Source organism: Conger conger, chromosome 1 (assembly GCF_963514075.1).
Source record: "Conger conger chromosome 1, fConCon1.1, whole genome shotgun sequence".
Classification (NCBI taxonomy): Eukaryota; Metazoa; Chordata; class Actinopteri; order Anguilliformes; family Congridae; genus Conger; species Conger conger.
Genome location: NC_083760.1, coordinates 20,968,466 through 20,989,558, shown reverse-complemented (window position 1 = coordinate 20,989,558; position 21,093 = coordinate 20,968,466). Strand labels below are relative to the sequence as shown.

Genomic DNA, 21,093 nt, shown 5'->3' with positions numbered 1-21,093 from the left:
ATTAATAGTCATTTTAAGCCTAAGAATCACACAAACTGTGGCATTATTATCAGGCACCAAATGTGAATCAAGGACATAATCTGTAGATCAATGTATGGCCTGCAACATTGGATTGGAGTATTCTCCCAAGTCCTAGAAAACAACATGCCATGTTCACAATGCGAAGGATCTCTTTAGGATTTGTGGAAAAGAATTCTAGATATGAAATACATAAACAGTGTTGGTGGTGAAAGTGTTAATACTCCAATCAAGACATCCCTGTTGCAAGCCATTGGGAGCCTTTGGAAATGCCAGGTCTCTGCTAAATTCAACAGATTACTCACAGCATGGTGCCATTTTTACAAAGTTTTGGAGAAACAGCTCAAGGAAAAGAAAGTTTCAGACAATCAAATTCCATGAATGTGCACAGTAACCCATCATTAAACAAGGGAGCGGAGATATATACCGGGGATATCTTAATTACCATACCTTTTTCCTCCACCTAATTTGAAAAACTTCGGAGCACATTATGACATTCAAAAAATATTTTTCTAGTTAGGACATATCAATTTTCAGGAGCAAATGCTCACTAAAGGGAGCACTCTCCCTGTATGAATGACATTTTTGGCTTTGGTGGGAGTTGCAGTAAGCAAGGCCTCACAAGGGGCGGCCTGTAGCGTAGTGGTTAAGGTAAATGACTGGGACACGCAAGGTCGGTGGTTCTAATCCCAGTGTAGCCACAATAAGATCCGCACAGCCGTTGGGCCCTTAACCCTGCATTGCTCCAGGGGAGGATTGTCTCCTGCTTAGTCTAATCAACTGTACGTCACTCTGGATAAGAGCGTCTGCCAAATGTCAATAATATAATATATAATATACATGGCAATCGCGCATAAAAAAATAAATGTCAGCACATTCTTTTTTTAAGAAACTTTAATACTGTGATCACTGCAAATTTACTCTTATTTAATCTCTACATTTTACAAAAAAAAATCATAGAATATGTAAACAGTACTTTGTTAATTATATTCTTTTAAATGTGCATATAATTCAGAAGATTTTCATAAGACATTTTCACTTGGGAAAAATCTAGAGAAAAATACCCACAGTAGCATTTGAAAGGCAGCACAGACAGGACAAGAGCAGAAACCCAAAAACCCAGAAACCACTTTCTTGTGGTCCCACTAAAAGTCTTCAAAAAAGGGGGAAAACACAATTTTAAAACCTACTACAGCGCAAGTGGTTCAGCACAGTAATGTTCTGGGAATAACTGATTCAATCATTTGTACAAAACTGGTGATGTGCAAAAGAAACAGAAGCAATTAAACATTCACATTCACAACAGCTGTTTCCCCCCCTCGTTTGTCATCCCTCAAACAAACAAAAAGAATGAAGAATTCTGTCAAACACACTGGACAGAAAGACTATGGTGAAACAGCCTGGTGGTGAGCCAAATTAGAAATCCCTAAACCGCATCAATTTAAATTTATTCTTCGATAGGCCTTCCTCTTACAGAAAAGATAACGTGAAGTAACGTGTGCTCATTTTGTCATTCTGACTGCGCATCAATCACAGTTCTGGGTCTCAGATAATAAGGTCCATTGAAACTTTGTGGCCTATGTATATTTATAATAATAATAATAATAATAATAATATTTTTTAAAAACTTCAAACGATTCCTAGAATAGAACCAATAATCACAGCCTCGCTTAAAACAGCCTGGTCTTTTCTCTGCCCAATATGATCCGTTGTAACTGGAATTCTAATCGCCGTACTGGTGGATGCTGCAGTCTATGCTGAAAGTGCACAAACGTACAAGCTTCGCCTCTTCTACAATTCGTCTCGCCTAAGAAAGCAGTCTAGATTATTACAGCCAATTGAAAATCAATCATCTACTGACTACGGTATTAATTTCCCCACTAGTCAGAAATGATAGGCTTACATACATATTTGGTCTATGACCTCAAAAACATTTTTTCATTATATTCAGGTACGACAGGAACAGCTACGTCTTCACTCTGCAGAAGACTTGTTTGTCTCGAAGATGTATTGAAGGACATCGTACTGCTGGCTTGTACGATGAATCATCCCCCCCCCTGAGTACACAGTCTCTCCCTCCTTTCTTCCGCTGCCCAACCTGGCTGTTCTCTGCGTCAGCACAACGCGTAATGGCCGCTTCGTGAAGAAACGGCAAGCTGTGGCCCATCGTTCGCTGAAGCAGCCGCATCCTCTGGGGAGCAAGGCGCTGGTGGTCAACCATGGTTTTGCTGCGCATAACATACTACGCCATTTGCATTTTAACCCCAGAAAGGGGACTCATCTTTCAAAAGGACAATACCATTTTCTCACCCTGCAGTTACAGCGTAGCGGCGATAGCTCCCTCGTGGCTAGCAGCCAGAACGTGACCTGCTCTAGAGTAAATAAGCCTACTTCACGGTCATACACATAAGCACGTTATTCCTTCGCTGTCATAACATTCAGTTCGGAGCTGGCTCGACAAATTAAAGGCCAGTTCAAAAATATATATGACCACCTGTGGTTTGTGAATGCGTTTGTGATTTGTATTAGAAAGATTGATTTCTTCAGTCTTATATCGTTTAGACCAATAGATGGCACTGTAGCTAAAGAAAGATATAAAATGGCACAAAGACTGCAATCTTTTAAGACAATAAAAACATAGCAGGCATTAGCACAATAACAGTGATGAAATAACACCAGAAAGGTTACTTTAGTCATAGGAATGGTCTTCCTACATTATATAACCTATATGCTGTAACTTTACACATTATGTTGTGTGCATATTTTCTATTATTAGAAAAATAAATTAACCAAACTAAACTCCACATATCAATTTCCCATATATTTTAAATGCATATTCCAAAAGTTATTAGGACAAAGGATGACTAGCCTCAGTCACTTCAGTACATGATTTCACAAACTCATGGTGTCAGATCACTTTATTTGAAGTGGTCAACCGTTTTATTAGAAACGAGCACAACGTAAGTATTTAACAAAGGACTCTAACTTTCCTTTTTTACTTAACAAAAAAACAAAAACTAGAAGCTCATTTCTCTTGCTTTGAAAGATTTGTACTATTCAATGACCTACAAACACTTGCTTATTAACATGTTATGGCACTCCAAACAATGTATTTTTTTCCCTCACTTCAAAATGAAATATGAACCGAAATATTAACACGCTGCTTGAGAAGCCAAAGGCATTCTGGGAAATATTATCCATTACACACCAGACATTTCAGCCACTGTAGCACTCGCACTGGCCAAGTCACCCCAACAAAAAGACGCATTGGGGTTTGAGGTTAGCCAAAACATCTCTCCCATTCAGTCCCCTTCAAGCACGTCTCAGAAAGCGCTTTGCGTATTTCTCGCGTTCATGTGGATCGATCGCTAAAACAAATATACATTAATAAACCGTATTTAAAATGTTGCTGGAACCCAGAGGCTGTGGACGCGGGGGAGGTTGTCAGGCGTGTACGGACAAGCCAACTGCCCGTTTTATCGGAGAGTAAGCCAGTCTGGGCGAGAAGAGGAAAGACACCCCCCCTTTCGCTTCTGACCGTCGACTAGGTCGTTCCCGAACATCTGTCCGCACCAGGACCCGACGGACCTCGTCTCATCTGCAACCGTGCGGTTCTCAAAGCGATAACGGCAGATGGGGAGCGGTTCGGAGCCCCGCTCGCCCTGCTACACCCGCGAGAGAGCGAGCGCACCTACCGCCCCAGCTGCACAGGCACCAGGAGTAACAGAGCGGGTATCGCTTTAACACCGCCGATACCATCTGCCCGGGAACGGGCTGCACACGTGAGGAATGACAACGGCGGGAGGACAGCGGAGGTCTCCCGCAGAACGGTCCTTCAAACAACAACAGGAAATTAAGAAACGGAGTTGGAGGGCGGGGGTGGGGTCAGGGTCGGCCTGGTGCGACCGGCAGACCGGGGCAGACTCCTCGTCGGAAGGAAGGGAAGGGGGGAGGCTGAACGAGCCGTGGTAACCGGGGATGGCTGGAATGTCTTCAGGCGTACGCTGGTCCCTCAGAAGGAGGAGGAGGAGGAGGGGGGGGAGGAGGAGGATATGGCGGGCGAAGCCGGCTCAGTTCATGTCGATGGTGTTGAAGACCCACTCCGTGAACTTCTTCAGCTTGGCTGAGGCGTTCTGGGACTCCTCCTGCAGCCTCTGGTTGTCTTCCCTCAGGCTCTGGATCTGGGCCTGCAGCATGGTCTTGTCCTCCTTTTCCTGTGGGACAGACGCAAAGACATCAGTCATGCACCTCACCCATAGACTGTAGAGAAAACAATGGATCAAGTGCCTGTTGCATCACCCACTGATTAGCCATGGGCTAGCTAATTTTACTTTTGAAACCACGGAAGTCAAGTTTACCGGTGCCAACAATTTGGAGCCAGAGACTGCGTAGTAGGGCGACTAAATACAGCTCCGCCACTAAGTGTCTGCGATGAAGTGATTCAGCAGTGACACAAACTGTCCCTGATGCATGCACAAATGATAGCTAATAACACAATAACTTAAATAAAATCGGCACATGGGGAATCGATACATAGCTGAAGACCACACTGGCAAATGTGTAAAACTCTGACCTCATGGCAATATTTTTTTTTCTTTTTTAGCTAAAAGGTAACAGAAATAGAATCTAAATATAAGACTAAAATACTTGAGACTTATTTGAAAAAATATAAATGTTTTTCCATTTAGCACACACTCCTTGTGTACATAGCTGTACTTATGCTATATGCGAATACGGTAATCATTATTGATAGAGAATTGTATTGTAACATGGCAAAAAGTAAGGCAGAGTTAAAAAATACAAGTCCAAAGAAAGAGAAATACAAGGTGTGGCAGCTGCAAATCTTAGACAGAGCTACAAAACAGAGGCAAGTCTGGATTTATGGTGCCAACCACACAATGCTACCACTACAATTCAAAGAGCTGTCACACATGACCATTCACAGCTAACCACTATGCCAACAACTTTTCTTTTGTGCTCTAGAACAGCAGCCGTGTCGAGTGTGTGTGTGTGTGTGTGTGTGTGTGTGTGGTGGGGGGGATCCCAGCATGCCTTGGAATTCAACTTGTTGTATACAAAACAACAAAAGTGGCTTCTTGTGTGCAGGCTCCCTCCAGCAGTGGGACTCAGGGAGGGTGATGTTACCTGACTGGAGATTAAAAGGACAGCCGTGCACTGTTCCAAGCAGAAAGGAGATTAAATGGTGGGGCTTATAGCATGGTGGAGCGTTAACAATGGGAGCAGGAGCAGGGCTTTTGAGCAGGTGTATGACTGCGGGGGACAGCGCCCTCTCTCACCTTCTTCAGATCCTCCTGCAGCAGCCTCACCATGGACTCCAGCTGACTGACCTTCCCCATCAGACCTGCAGGGACCTCACTGCGGGGGGAAAGAACGGACACACACAGACACGTGCACAGAGACACGGGCACACACACACACACACACACGCAAGCACACATACACACATGCAAGCACACACGCACACACACACACACACACACGCGCACACACATGCGCGCACACACACACGCGCACACACACACGCACACAAGCATGAGAGTGTAAATAATAAAGGCTTTCCTGTAAATAAATGATGGGAGCGGATGTGTGAGCTCTCTGTAACCCTGGTAATAACCTCTCCTCAGCAGAGGTTTGAGTTTCCAACTCACACGGATCCCTTCATACCTGAAGGTGGAACATGCATATAAACAACCTGATATTCAACCCTTTAAGGTGTACAGTAAGGTCACAACATCTGATCCCAATGTTCGTAATTGATGTAACACTCACTACTGGTAATTGAAAGCTGCTGCTTTAGGTTCACGCATAGTGCAATACTGAAGGGGAAACATTAATAGAGGTCCAAAGTAGAAGAGATGCAAATAGTGGCAGCTGCAAATCTTAGATCGAGCTACAAAATAGAGGTGAATCTGGATTTATGGTGCCAACCACACAATGTCACCACCACAATTCAGAGATGTCACACATGACTATGACAGGCCACTTTGCTAACAACCTTTCTTTCTCTATGTGTCGTACGGTAATCACTGTAAACACTAACTTAACTTAAAAAAAAACCTAAAGCCTTTGATGAATTGAACAAGCTCTATTTATGTGGAGAAGTGCCTGACTGCATCTGTGTGGCAGCTGCCAGCACATTCCGCAAATGAACCTACCCAAGGGAGGGGCGGGGCTGCGGGCTGGCCTGGGGCTCGGCATGCTGGGAGTTGGAGTCCACACTCTCTGGCCTGTGGTTCACATCTGTAACAGCTAAGAGGGAGGCTCTCTGGACTGTAAAGAGAGAGAGAGACAAAGAATAAGTGTCACTCGTGGCTGGTACTGTTCATTGTTCCCCACGTGCTACGTGTTGCCCAGGCCGGCTGCCCACCCTCAAAGGCCTTGGCTGCGTCCACTAGGTGGCACCAGTCCAGGCCGCTGTCGTCTGTGTCCGGGAGGGGCATGAGCCCCGGGTCCTGCAGCGGCTGCCTCTGCCTGTCCTGCAGCTCCGACAGGGAGGTGTCCGAGGCCGAGAGGTCGCCTGGGGGTCAGAGATCACGGGCGTGAGATTGGGGTTTCTCATCAACCAAATAGGGCTCGTTTTTGCTGTGTTTTACTAGATTTTATATATGTATTTTCACACTCATTTTGTCTGATATTTACAGTCTGGTGCATGTATTGCAAAGCCATATTGCCAGTCTGTACAGTTCCCATTTACTGCCAACAGAGGGCAGCAGTGATTCATTGTTAAAGGCAATAAGGATAAAACCTAAGGTTTCATCAGTAATGCAATACATTCTATGAGATCATAATATGCTCATATATGCCTACAAGAAATATGTAAAACAAAGCTTTTGAGTAGTTATACAGCACCAGTAAAAAGTTTGGACAGATTCCCCTTTTCTCCGTTTTCTGATTAATGTTTTATTTCCCTCTGTAATTAAACGATTCACGTGTGGTCAAAGTGCAGATTGCTTAATGTATATGGTTTAATGTAGCAATTAAATAACGTTTTATACACAGGAGATATTGATGGGTCACAGACTTCAGGAAGTCATGGCAGGCCAACAATATGCAACAAAATACATTTTATTTGATATCATGCTAATTTGTCTCAAACACTGAAATGGGTGGCTACATATAAAAAGTTCTGTAATTTCTAGATGAACAAAATGGATAAAAAATACCCATTAAAAAAACCTCAGAATCAGCACTTTGACCTCATGTGAATTGCTTGATTACAAACGAAGAAAATTAAACATTTATCGGAAAAAGTAGAAAAGGGCAAGGTGTGTCCAAACCTTTGACCGGTACTGTAAACCCAGGTTATTTGTAGAAGCAGTAACAGCAGGGTGGCGTTAGCGGGGGTTCGGCGCTAGCCCCCCACCGTGCAGCTTGGCTCCCAGGGCGTAGTTGGGCCGGCGCAGCGGTATGTTCCGGACCGTGGGCGAGCGAGGCACGGTGGAGCAGCTGAAGAGAGCCTCGCTGGGCAGGGCGGGCTCCGCCCTGAACGACGGGTCACGCTGCCCGCTGTAGATGCTCTCGTCCGATAGGGTGCGGTGCAGCGAGCGCCGGCTCGGGGCGGAGCTAGAGAAGGAGGGCTGAGGGAGCGGGAGAGTAACGTTAAAAGGTCCCAGATTTGACACTTTTCCAGTGTTTTATCTTAGGTCCTGATAACCAGAAGACAACGTTTGTGTGGTTTTAAGTACCAAAAACAATCTCTATCCAGTTTTACCTGTCCATTCTCCAGCACCTAGCATGAGCTTTACCAAGAAGAGGCTGTGTTAGTGACAGTGTCTTTAAGGCTCATTAACATCAGTGAGCTTCTGATCTGACTGGCTACAAACTGAACGCCGCATATGCAGAGTGATTTCAGCATGGTGAGCCACTGAAAGACCTGTTTCACTCGTGCATACGTCATATCGCAGAAGCTAGTGCTGCTCTACCTCCTGATTCAGCTTGTGTAAGTCAGAAGGGTCTGATGTGGGGTGCGTACCTTGTGCTCGTTGCTGACGGGCGGGGGGCTGTCCAGGGCGATGAGCTTCTTCAGGTCCTCCTCCACGGTGGACTTGGTGAGGCGCTGTGGGGACTGCAGGTCCCTCATGGTGGCTGTGAGCTGGGGCTGCCTGCACTCCGGCCCATCGCTCTGGTGCCTCCTGCAGGACGGAGGCCGTCAGTGCACCTTTCACACAACAGCACTCAACGAGACCGACTCGCAGAAAACACCTCCGTCAAATTTCTGACAAATGACACACACCTCAAACGCTGCTTTTTGGTGAACACCCGATCGTCCGGTTTAAAATAATTGTTATTTATTTATATATCATACATTATTAATCACTGTTTGCAGGCCGATCGTCACAGAGAAATTTTGCAGTCACAGCAAAATTGTTGAAAATCACAGAAAACTGGAAAAAGTCAAGTTAGCAAAACATTTTTTAAAGCTGGCCATCAACATTGTTGATGGGGCCATTAAATATCTAATTGCAAGGCTAGGATAGAAATCTTGATCCCAGAAAAATCCAGAATCTGTATACATGGTCACACTTTGTTTCTCTCAGCATTTGGCAATGTTAACATGCATAAGCCAATAGAAATAACACTGCAGGCTTCATTAAGGTTGACAGGAACCATACAAAACACACAGAAAAATAACAGAAAGCACTAGAAACTGAGAAAATCGGGGAAAATAAGGTGAGTCACAGAGCCACCTAAAAAAAGGCAAGTCACAAGCCTTACGTATCATTACTTATTTCCCCCCTTTTTCTCCCCAACTTGAAATGCTCAGCCTGGTTTTATCAGCACTGGCTGGTTTGAGCTGCACTATCTCTGCGGGAGAGACAGACCACCACGTGCTCTCTGAAGAGTGTGGTGTCAGCTGCTGCGCCTTATCGCTGTTGTTTGAAACTCCGGCACAGAGATGGAGAAGGACGCTCACATGTTGGCTCCACAGGCAGACTCACAGGCGCCCTGTGGACCCAATGCCACCACCCCCCAGGCTGACTGAAGCCCTCCCACCCCTGGGTGGCGCTGGAGCTCATCCATACAGGAGGCCTATTACTTACTATTACTACTACTAATACTACTACCACTAGTACCACCGCTATTACCCTGGGGAAGTTAAATAAGCTGCTTTATGCCGGTTAATGGGTTTTACGTGTCAATTTCACACAGAAGAGATTGTGCCAGGCCAACAGCTTCACAAATGGTTTGTAGAGATATTTAATATTGTTTTGATAATAGCAGCACAGAGGTGCAGTGAGAACTAAAGCAGCTGCACTCACAGTGAGTGGACAGGGTTTAGCAAACATCACTGATCAACACCAGCAGGAATATGACAGCTGTTTATTTTCAGCAATTGGCAAAGCAATTAAACTCTTTTCATGCATGTGCAATAAAAATGGGTGCTTTCCAGTGAAGGAGGGCCATAAAGTGCTACCCACTTGTGTTGCTCAGTGGTGAGCTATCCACGTATTTAGAGGGGGTTTGGCAGCAATACTGAATCTGTCCACAAGGTGGAGATGATGCCCTTGTGAAGGCAGTATTGCACACCTGCAGTTCACTGGTTACACTCTTAATAAAGACCCCTGTGAAAGGCGTGAAGCATGTTTTCGTGTGAAAGGACACCCTCCCCACTGCCTCCTGCTCACTTGCGAGTCTCTCCGAAGCCCACGGAGTTGATGCTGCTCCCCGGTTTCCTCCAGCCAATCAGGTATTTGCTGGTGGCGCCCTGGCGAGGGTAGAAGGACTTGGGCCCGGGAGAGAGCGAGGTCTGGGAGGTTGGCGAGGTGGCGGAGGGCGACTCGTCCCGAGGGGAGCTTCGGCTGGAGCTCAGGACCACCGGACTCGCAGAGTGCCTGGAGCTGAGGGTGCTGAGAATGGGAGACCGCTACGGTCACTACGGTCCATACACCACCACACAGAACACAGGCTACGGTCACTACACCACCACACAGAGCACAGGCCATGACCAGCGCGGTCGTTATGCAACCACACAAACACAGGCCACGGTTACTGCATAACCACACAGGCCACGGTCACAACACAACCACACCAAACACAGGCAATGGTCACAACACAACCACACCAAACGCAGGCCATGGTCGGAACAGAATCACACCAAACACAGGCCATGGTCACAACAGAATCACACCAAACACAGGCCATGGTCGGAACATAACCACACCGAACACGGGCCACGGTCACAACACAACCACACCAAACACAGGCCATGGTCACAACACAACCACACCAAACACAGGCCATGGTCGGAACGCAACCACACCAAACACAGGCCATGGTCACAACACAACCACAACGAACACAGGCCTGTGTAAATAGCACAGACCAGAACACACAACACAGACATATGAGTCATCGTAAATAGCATCAGTAACAATCCAGTTAGCTGTACAGGTGCCAACAGATTAAGCAGCTGCAATAGACGGTGATGCGTCTCTTTTGATAGCATTATAAAAAGCACATAGCCTGCATTAGCTGATGCTGTTATAAAATCCTGCAGCTGCAAATGTGTGACCGCAGGAGAAATAAAAGCTGCTGATAACAATGAAGTTATTAAACCCCAGGCTTTAGTGCTATTTTTAAGATTTGTGAATCAGCTGCAGCGCATTAGCCTTTAAGGTGCAAGGCGTAAAAAGGGATATCGAGACAAATTAGATTTGTTTAGTTTGTGGGCGGGAGCCCCTCAGTCTCTCATAACACAAAGCTGAGATGTGGTAGTTCGGTCACAGCTCAGGTGATTATGTAAACACAGAGCCGCATGATCTCCAGAGCGCTAATGCTAACACGCTAATGGTAACGCTAACACGCTCCATAGCAGCTGCTGCGTTTCCTAGAACAGGACCACACCCAGGGGCGCTGCATCAGAGGTTTACCATCCTCCCCTGTCGAGCAGAGAACCCTTGTAAGCCTATTAGCCCACACCTGGGAGAGTGTCTCTGAGGAACCGGCAGAGCTGCCAGTGTGGGAGAGGGAGAGAGGCCCTGCGGTCCAATCACACGCTTGACAGCGTATGCCATGCTCTGGATGTGTGTGTATAGCACATGTGTGTGTACAGTCTGTGTGTGCATGCGTGGAGGGTGCATGTGTGCATGTGCGTGTGTGTGCGTGTGTGTGCGTGCGTGTGCGTGTGCGTGTGTGTGCGTGCGTGCGCGTGCATGTGCGTGCATGTGTGACTGTTTGTGAGAATGTTGTTTTTTCTTCGTGGATCTGTGTGTCTGAGTGAATCACTGTTTGTGTCTGCATATGCATGACAGTAAGGTCTAACCCTTAAGGGCTTGGAAGGCTTGCTGAACTCATGGACATGTATAGACACTGGAATTGGGCGTGTCCCTGATAGACTGATACATCTGATGTCTGCTGGTCTGCAGCTGAGTGCTCTGCCCAAATCAGGAATTATAGGAAGGGAGGAGTAAGACCAGCACAGGGCAGTGGAGAACACTCGGTTAACTAGCCACAGGATTGGGTAAATTATGTAGCCGGCCAATCAGGGCCAAGAGTCTCCATGAACCCTTAAAAAGTAACAAATCATAGGTTTCACGGTGAGGTAAAAGTCTGCTGGCTACAAAAGCTGACGGGTGAGCGAGTGACATTACGGCAGCGCTCACTGCTATCATCAGGATCATAATTACGCTGCATCGCCTCGAGCTGAGATTCTCTGCTCTAAATTTACTGCACTTTCTTTGATTGAGCATCAACACATCCAACAGCAAATGTCCTGACTCTTCGCTGAACTCTCTTCTGCAAGGAAGACGTTTTGTTTTTCCTACTTCTGAGTGGATTCAAGCGAAGGACTTTAAATGGAATCACTTTACGGTTCCAGAAAGTTCTGGCAGAGCTTGGGCCGCCCAAAGGACAGTACACTAAAGTAGAGGCTTTCATGCTTTCCAGGCCAAAGTGCACCTGGGTATTTGCTTCTGAGGCACAGAAAGATAACTAAAATACTTTCTGCAATGCAGAGGAATGAACGACCCTGCTAGCCACCTACAGCAATCTCTTAATAGAGCCCTCCCGCCAACATTTAGACAAGTAGTGATTAAAGAGAAACAAAATCACACAGCACTACAACACTAATTTCATAAAATTGCACAAGTGATACTAGACTAAACATTGCATTCTAAATGATACAAGCCATGTTATTGGGAAGCAAATTTTCATGGTCCCCATGTCATGTGTAATGATTACGTACTAAACAGAGTGACACTTTTTTGGGACCGGTTTGTGGAAAAATCAGGATTCTAAAACATTTTTAGTATGGCTTGAAGCGACATGGGCTTATCTGAATGTAGTAACTTCCAAAAACTGGTTGGACTGCTCCGCTGAACACATAAATTCAGGGAATAAAAACAGAATATCAGAGTGAAGGAACGAGGAGAAACTGCTAAGGGACACGGTGTCCTTGAACCTTTTTTCCCTGCAAGACAAATAGCTCAGTTTCACTGAAGCTCTGCTCTTTCCATACCATTGCTACGCGTGCTACGCCCAACCCCAACAGAGAGAGGTTTCACCACTGCGGAAGGCAGGCGGAAGTGCTTTAAACACAGATAATATGGTAATAAGGCATTTAGAGCGCATGTAGCAAACGGTTAGCATTTGTAAGCATTTTTACCCACAAACATTAGACATTTTTTGTTGCTGCACACAAACAATTTTTCCCAGTTTGGAGCAGAATAATGTCACTGCTGTAATTTTCTCTTTTGCCATCTTATCCAAAAATTACCTTTGTGAGAGCAGGTTTTTCTTTAAGCCCAACACTAAGTCACCAGAATCAACAAATGAACTAATCACAATCTTCAATCAAAACCTTGATAAGATAAGTAATCCTGGTCTTGACTGAAGAACATGATTACTTCATTAGTGGAATCAGGTGTCTTAGTGCTGCACCCAAATCAGCCCTTTTCAGAGAACACCCCTGGGCTTGAACCGTAACTGATTAAAACCATTCTGTATAGGACAGCAGAATATAAACAGAATATGCAGAAGAGCACACAAAAAAAGTCTTATAAAAAAGCAAAAAGTTTCACAAATCTTTTTAATAAAAACTACCAAACAGATTTTAATGAAATTTCAGGATTAATTTGAATAGCGTGTTTGACTTCCCTAAATATATTTTGTGTATACCAGTCCCAGAATGGCAAAACGATGACACTGGTAATTTTCTTGTTTTGAATGCAAGTGTGGTTCGGACATTATCTAAAAGAGGCACTACCTTGCCTCTGCTAATAAACTGTCTAGTGTATGATGTGCTGATGTACGAGCGACACATCACTCATTGGCTGGTGCCTGCGAGTGGGAGCTCCGATTGGCCGCGGTACCTGGAGTGGGAGGCGGCGTCGCTGAGGCTGTAGGAGCTGCCGTCTCGGCCCAGGGGGTACACGGAGGGGCTCTTGGCGGGGCCCTCTGCGCTCCCGGGTGGTACAGGGGACTCGGCGGGCGGGGGGGACCTCTCCCGGGCCCCTTCCTCAGGGTTGCGCCAGGGGGACGCGGCTTTGTCCCTGGGGCCCGACGGGCCAGCCGCGGGCAGGGGGCCCGAGCCGCCGAGCGGGGCCCCGTAGGAGGTGGCGTCGATGCCGCTGTCCGCCGACACGCCCTGCAGGTAGCCGGCGGCGAAGCCGTTGACCTCCGAGTCGGGCCGCTCGCCCGCGCCGCCCCCGATCTCGTACCACTTCTCGTCACTGTGGGCGCTGCTGGACGCCGTGCTGGACAGCGTGTTGCTGCTGGAGTGGCTGGAGTAGGGCGTCTCCGCCTGCAAAAGCAACGTGTCACTTCCTGTCTAGAGGCAGTGGATAACATGACCCGAATACACAATTAAGTTTAGTCAGGTCATAAAACGCCCCTTTCCTGCATGTTGAACGCCTGGGTATCTAAAGGCCCTGCCGGTGTGGACTCACCTGGTTGTTCTTATTCGGGGACAGATGGATGACCTGCTCTTGTCTGTGAATGCGAGGTACACTGGGTTGGGCCACAGCAGGCTTGGCGACCTGGGGCTCTGAAAACAGAGGAAAGCCAGGGGACGTCAGTACAAGCGCCCATTCACACACACAGCTCCAGTTTTCACCTCCAACTTCACATGCTGTATCAGACACTGCCCCAGGATTGATAGCACTTGTCCCCACTATATCGCTAATAGCATTCCTTTCACTGAGAAAAAACATACAGATGGGAAAAGCTAAACAGTATTCTATATGGCAGGTCATGTTACAGAGCCTTACTGGAAGCCCACAGGAATGTTAGGTCCTCAGAGCTTCGGTGAGCTTCTCAAAGCCAGACTGATTGCCTCTGCATTGTGGAATGCCATTGGCTGGGATACCCTCAAACCAGCACTGGAGGCAAGCAGGCAGATCTCCCAGCACAACCACCCCGGCTCAACCTCCCCGAGGCTTCAAGACAAGAGGGATTTGGAGCCCCGCGCTTGGGCGTCCACGCAGGAATGCCGATAAACGTCCGCGGGAGCTCACAAATTTCACCACCCGTCGTCTCACGAACGCGAGGAATTTCCGCGGGGGTCAAGGTAACACGCGGCACGGAGAGGGCGCTTCTGGTATGCGTTTAACCCTCAGGTCCCAGAGACTGACGCGAGGTGAGCCCGTTCCCTCCGGATGGGTTGGGATGGGAGGAAACTGAGGGCGGGGGAAACGGGGTGATCCAGGGGGCACGGCGCGAGTCCGAACGCAGGGAGAAATCACGGTTAAGGGACCGGTGGGAAGACTGAAGAAAGGTTGCGCCGGGTCGGGCACACACAATAGGGGGGTAAACACAGAGATCAAAGGCGCCGTCTTAGTGACTGGGGAGGGGAGCCCTGCTGCCAAAAGTCACACAGCAGCCTGAGAAACAGCAGGCAGGTGAAAATGAGAGTTGGGGTGGCGGACGGAATGAGTGTGGAAAAGAAAGGGAATGGCTCGACTGAAGAAGACGCAAACGGAGAGACGCAAACAGACCGTGAGTCACAGCGGGCTTGGCCTACGTCAGAGACGAACACCGAAGTGGGAGAGTGACCAACCACAAGGAACGAAAGAGATTTCCCTTGATTTTCACAAAATGGATTCAACCGACTTAGAAAAAGATGACTTGCATTCCCCCTCCATGGCCCGAAAGTTGATGGTGTTCAATGTGTTAATTTCTTTATCAGTGTAGAGTGGGAGGGATCAGGTCAGGCAAGCCTCAGTATGTGTGGGCGTGACAGGCAGCTCGGAAGCTCTGATAGGCTGAGGCCAAACTGACACTGCTTTGATGAGCGGTGTAATAATATGGCTTGTGCAATGCCTGTTCCCCTGAGTCATTAATTCGCCGTTAACACAGAGCGCCGGGAATAACACTGACTCGAGAGAGGCTGGTGGAGCCGACTCCTCCTAACCTGAGACGACTCCTCTACTCCCACGGGGCCTCCCGCTGGCCCGCGCACAGGGGAGGTGCAGCGCCAATCTCTACGTTATCACGAAACCTAAAAATGTGCACAAAACTTTTGGTAACCCTTCATTTTACAGCCTGTTAATTACCTAGTATTTACTGGGTAAGTACACAGCAATTGTGTAATTATTAGGTAACTACTTCGATTTCAGGGGTAAGTAGGCTACTATGAAACAAAATGAGAATGCCGACTACCATATGTACATACTATGTAAATACACTTTACAGCCCGTTTCATAGCACTTACCTATAAAATCAAAATAGCTCACCAGTTAATACCTGGCTTTACGCAGTAAATACAAGGCAATTAACAGGCTGTAAAATAAAGTGTTACCAAACTTTTTTTCTTCACAATTCTTAAAAACCATTATATTGGACATATAAACATCAACTTCACATGAACCGGATAAATGTTATCAGAATGCAGCAAGATTAAAAGGAAGAAACGGCGAGTAAATCCTTATTAAAACGCAGACGTGTAAAGAAGGGTTTTCTGCCCCCAGTGCTTCCTGCTGGCAGGAGGCTGGGGTTTTTATGAATGCTGTGAATGTCGGCGAGCGTTAACAGGAACTGTGAGGCTTTTCCCTCGTCTGTGACCGACGACTCTTTGAGGGAGAGGCCCAACAGAGAGGACGCTTTCACAGACGGGCTTATCTGATCCCTGCAGCTGCCGCGGCCCGGCTCTCCCGCGCCTGGCGGGATCTCACCCCGGGGGAGGATTCGCCGTGTTTACACTGAGTCGGAATGATACTTCTAATCCGCAGCAAATTCCAAAGCCTCTGAGAGGTACAGCTGTGTTTTCACTGGAGCGATTCAGGGGTATGCGCCTGGCTTATGGGTCCACAGCAGCAGGAGGTCCAGCCCTGACCCTTGACCATGGAAATCTCCAGAAGCGGAACCATTTTCTGCACCAATCCTATGGCTAGTAATCGGGTCATGTGACATTGGCACCTGCCCCGCCTCGAAGCCCCCTATCCCACCCGAATCTTTCAGGCGTGGTGTACATTCTTACAGCCACGCCCCCCTTCCGTCTCCCTCTCCTCTTACCCGCAGGAGTTCTGTCGGCTCCGCCCCCGGCCACGCCCCCTTCCTCAGCCCTCGGCCGATTGGGCGTGGACTTTCCGCTGCTGCCGCCCCCTTCCCCGGCGCTCTGCCTGTCCGCGGGCAGCGGGGAGTTCCTGTTTCCCCCGAACCTGGAAGAGAGGAGCGGGGAGACGTCAATGACTCCACTCCCAGGGTCTGCTCACATCCTGGCATTCACCAGCCGTTCACTCCTGCCTCCAGGCTGCTTAGCATTTAGCCATCCCAGAGTCGGCGAAATCCCCTCGCTGAATGTCATTAGACTTCATTAGAGAAGCAAATGAAAGTAGACCATGTTCCTCCACGAATAAAAACTGGATTAATTAATAATGCTTCATGAATACCAATGTTGTTGAAGCTAATTTTAGTTCTAATTTTTAGTATGCCTGGCTGTGTAGCCGGGGCTTCTCGAGCACACAGTCACAGGCGAGACTAACAAGTACAAAGCATGAGGCCACGATTAATATGCAGTATTTAGTATTTTATCGGCTTTCAAAATGTTACAATTTAGCTTCCTATACCAAAAGTACTACAATCAAAACATTCTGACGTTCAACATAAGATCTCTGTTTATCATTTAGTTAATATCCTGTCTGAGATGCGGTGTAATTTAAATGCCCTGCAAAGTATTATGCTACAGAATACAAACAATAATAAATCAAATGGAAGAGGGGGGGGGTTGGACACACACTACCAAAAGCTTTAAAACAAAGAAGAAAATAATACAATGAGGTCATGGAGGTCTTGATCCCGCATGCACGAAACGGCTAAGAGGATGAGGAGAGAGCTGCCAGATCTTTGGATTATGGTCTGGCAGCTTGGCCTGTGTTTGGCTCAGTGTACGTGGATTATAATTTTTGTTTTTATTGTATTTCTTAATAATTTCTGTCCTGCCCTTTACCCCTTCATATAAACGCGCTGTGGTGGAAGGGTGCTATCTAAATTAAGTCGTTATTATTCTCTCACCCCTCAGGCATGGACTTTTGCCTCCAGTGGGCGGAGCTGACGGGGCCCATGTCGCTGTAGGAGAGGATGCTGGGAGAGTTACGGTTGTGCCCGGAGCGGCCAATCACGATGGAGGAGGCCAGCGCGTAGTTATCAGAGCCGGGGGAGAACCTGAAGAGAGGGAGAACGAGGGAGAGAAAGAGAGGTCACAAAACATTAAGGAGGAGTTAGGGTAACTCTTACTTAATTACCTACCATTTACTGGGGGGATATACAGCCACTTGTGTAAATATTAGGTCATAATTTGGATTTCAGAGGCAAGTGATATGAAAAAGTCAGTAAGTACCATGAAACAAACTTAAGTACGATGAAAATACAGTGCAGCCCAGAAGTATTTGGACAGTGGTACAATTTTCTGTTCTTTTGGCTCAGTACTCCAACACATTGAATTTGAATTAATATGAGGTTAAAGGGCAGTCAACCTTTACTTTGTCCTTTAACTGACACCTAAAATGGGGGACTATGTATAATTCCTACACATATAACCCAATATGGATGTAAATACGCTGAAATTAAAGATGAAAGATGGCACTTTAACCTCATATTAATTCTTTAATTTCAAATCCAATGTGCTCGAGTGCATAAATTGTACCACTGTCCAAATACTTACGAACTGCACCGTATGTTTAAAGCCCATTTCATAGTACTTACCTCTGAAAACAAAATAGTTGTTATAGCTGGTATTTACCCACTAAATACTAGGCCAGTAAAATAAACTCATACTGGAGTTAGTGAAGGTCTGAGAGTGAAACTGGGGAAGGAGAGGAGAGGAGAGGAGAGCAGAGCACTCGGGGGTCTCCCACCTTTTGGGGTCGAGGGGGCGCCCGTCGCTGGACACGCTGCGGGGGATGGCGGCGGCCCTGTCGGAGGGAGGGGCCTTGCCGATGCTGCCCCCCAGGCTGACGGCTCTGGCCCCGGGGCCCTGGGGGGAGGCGGAGAGGGGCTGCTGGGAGCCGGCCGGGCTGCGCTGCCACTTGCTGTTGTTGTTGCGGAAGGGGAACTTGTACTCGAAGGGGACGCCGTCTGTGTTGTTCTTATACTCCACCACGGGCAGGCGGAAGAGCTCCGAGCAGCCCCTGGAGAGGGCCGCGTACACACGTTTAAAACCTAGGAATAACTCACCACAGGTCACTCCTGTCTTTTAATGTCAGAAACTTCAACTTTAACTTTAAGGACTAGTTTCAAAGAATACGTTCAGTCCTAGACTAAACTGAGTTTTGTGTGGATAAGCTCCATTCACAATGTAATTCAATCTCGGACTAGGCTTAATTTGGGTCTGTGAAACTGGCCCTAAATCTTTAAGCTTTTAGCAGTGATCCTCAGTCTTGGTGCTGTAGAGACACAAATCTTCTGGTTTCGCCTTAAGGTCAGTGACAGATTCAGACCCAGGAAACCAGGTGCCCTGACTTAGCGGTGTAATAAATTCCTTTCACGGATCGATTGCTGTGCTACTCAGGTGAAGAGTTACAACAAAAGCCAGCACACCCTGTGGCTCTCCAGGACCAGGACTGACCACTGCCACTTAAGAACAATATATTTTATATATAAGACAAAGACAGCAACTGACCACAACTGGCGCACAGTAAGAGAGTCGGCTATAATCACGCTTCTACGCTAAAACTATTTTCTGAGGAGTATGTGCTCCCAAGCTGAAAAATATAGGAGCACTCCAATTCATCCCAATTGTTATCATGCCCAATTATGATGTGCATCTAATTGCCTATTCCAGTTAGAATATGGCTATTCCAGTTGGCACACATCAACTCTCAGGAGCAAAAGCTCCATAAACGGGTGTACAGATGAGCCCTGGCTCCGGCGTACCTGCGGGGCGTGGAGTCCTCGTGTGGCGGGATGATCACCACCCTGACGGTGACGGAGGTGCGCAGCAGGTCGATCATCTGCTCGTGGGACAGCGTGGCCACGGCCACCTTGCAGATCTCCACCAGACGGCTGCCCTGCCGCAGCCCCGCCTGCCAGGCGTAGCCGTAGGGCTCCACCTCCGCCACGATGCCCTCGTAGTTGACGTGGAAGCCCAGCTGGCCCAGCCCGTTCCTCCGCAGGGTCATCTCCGTGGTCTCGCAACCTTTCGTCAGGAGCTGCCAGGGATGCGTACGGGGTTGAGTTTCATTGTGTGTGTGTGTGTGTGTGTGTGAATGTGTGTGTGTGTGTGTGTATATGTGCGTGTGTATATGTGCCTGTGTGTGTATGTGCGTGTGTGTGTGTGTGTGTGTATATGTTTGTGCATATGTGCCTGTGTGTGTGCGTGTGCGTTGTGCGTGCGAGTGAGTGCGTGTGTGAGCGTATGCGTGTGTGTGACTCTCTATTGCAATCTGTTGTCCCCAGTTTGTCACTAACATCCCGGTCCTCATAGTTCCTGTATTACTTGTTTAATTGTACATAGACATGAGTATATAAACACACACTCACGCACAATGAAACGCACTCAATTCCGTATGTATGTGTGCGCATGTGTGTGCGTGTGTCTGTGTACTTATGTCTATGTAAAATTTGTAATACAAGCACTATGAGGACTGGGATGTTAGTGACAATTAACTGAGGACAAACAGATTGCAATAGAGTCCTGCCGACCGCGAGAAAAGGGACTGGCCCCAGAAAGTGGTTTGAAACCATGGGAATTCCAAAACAGAAAAACTATCTTCAACCTCTTTCTCCAAACGATGCATTTCACACATCTTCATTGTAAAAAATGTTTAAATGTTATCCTCAGATTTATGATATCATTAAAAAACTATGCAACAGAGAGATATTCCATTGCTGACTACTGAGAGTTTAACGATATCATAAATCTGGCAATAAAATGTTAAATATGTACTTTTTTACAATCAACCCAAAACACATCTTTTTGAGAAAGAGGTTGTGTAATTGTTTGCTCATGAGAAGACAGAATTTTTAGGCTTTTCCCCATGGGATTTACCAAAGTTTAAAACCACTTCCTAAGTCCAGTCACCATTTTGCGGTGGGTGGGACTTTAACACTCTGCGTCCACAGTTATTTAAATTAAAAGCAGTCACTTCCAGCGAGTAAAAATTAATTCCCGCGGTTACTGAACTTTGAAAGCTCGACATAAAAAACAATGGATTCAAGGATTGTTGATATTTAATGAGCCAGGCAAAGCAAGGTCATATGCAATGTGAATTCCCCCCCTCACCCTACTCATACATTTGTTGTTCATTTCAGTATTACTATAAAAAATGGCAGAAGTAACACCCTTGCAAAAGTGTTTGAGGACAAAGCCCAACATGTTGTTAGCCTGAAGAGGCAAACGTCTTTGCAATCGTTCAGTTCCATAGGCCCATAGCAGTCAGCAGAAACATCTTTGAGGAGGGGGCCGGGGTAAAGGAGAGAAACAGGAAGGAGAGCACTTGATCTAAGAGCCCCTGAGAGGCAGGCCCTGAGAGCCACTCCAGACCAGAATAAACAGAGGCTGACAGGGGGACGGTAGGTGAAGCGGGGTGGAATGTGGGAAGAGAGCTGTGTCCGTCCAGGGCTTCCTGAACCCGCCCCGCATCGCGGGCTCGCTGACGCACAAACCGACGGGGCACTGCG

The 21,093-nt window shown here is 47.2% G+C and overlaps 1 protein-coding gene across 2 annotated transcripts in view; it reads right to left on the bottom strand.

Moving 5' to 3' along the window:
* Window positions 1-1,604: 1,604 nt before the first annotated feature.
* Window positions 1,605-21,093, bottom strand: part of LOC133121589 (signal-induced proliferation-associated 1-like protein 1) — an 84,681-nt gene continuing 65,192 nt past the window's right edge. For both annotated transcript variants that reach the window (XM_061230881.1, XM_061230871.1), the window contains exons 10-22: window positions 19,348-19,622; window positions 18,330-18,602; window positions 17,488-17,637; window positions 16,489-16,634; window positions 13,926-14,023; window positions 13,350-13,780; window positions 9,666-9,887; window positions 8,012-8,171; window positions 7,403-7,616; window positions 6,407-6,556; window positions 6,195-6,309; window positions 5,316-5,394; window positions 1,605-4,232 (exon numbers count right to left, since the gene is read on the bottom strand). In XM_061230881.1, the coding sequence (XP_061086865.1) occupies window positions 4,089-4,232; window positions 5,316-5,394; window positions 6,195-6,309; window positions 6,407-6,556; window positions 7,403-7,616; window positions 8,012-8,171; window positions 9,666-9,887; window positions 13,350-13,780; window positions 13,926-14,023; window positions 16,489-16,634; window positions 17,488-17,637; window positions 18,330-18,602; window positions 19,348-19,622 (2,457 nt within the window). In that variant the 3' untranslated portion in view covers window positions 1,605-4,088. The remainder of the gene's footprint in view (window positions 4,233-5,315; window positions 5,395-6,194; window positions 6,310-6,406; window positions 6,557-7,402; window positions 7,617-8,011; window positions 8,172-9,665; window positions 9,888-13,349; window positions 13,781-13,925; window positions 14,024-16,488; window positions 16,635-17,487; window positions 17,638-18,329; window positions 18,603-19,347; window positions 19,623-21,093) is intronic.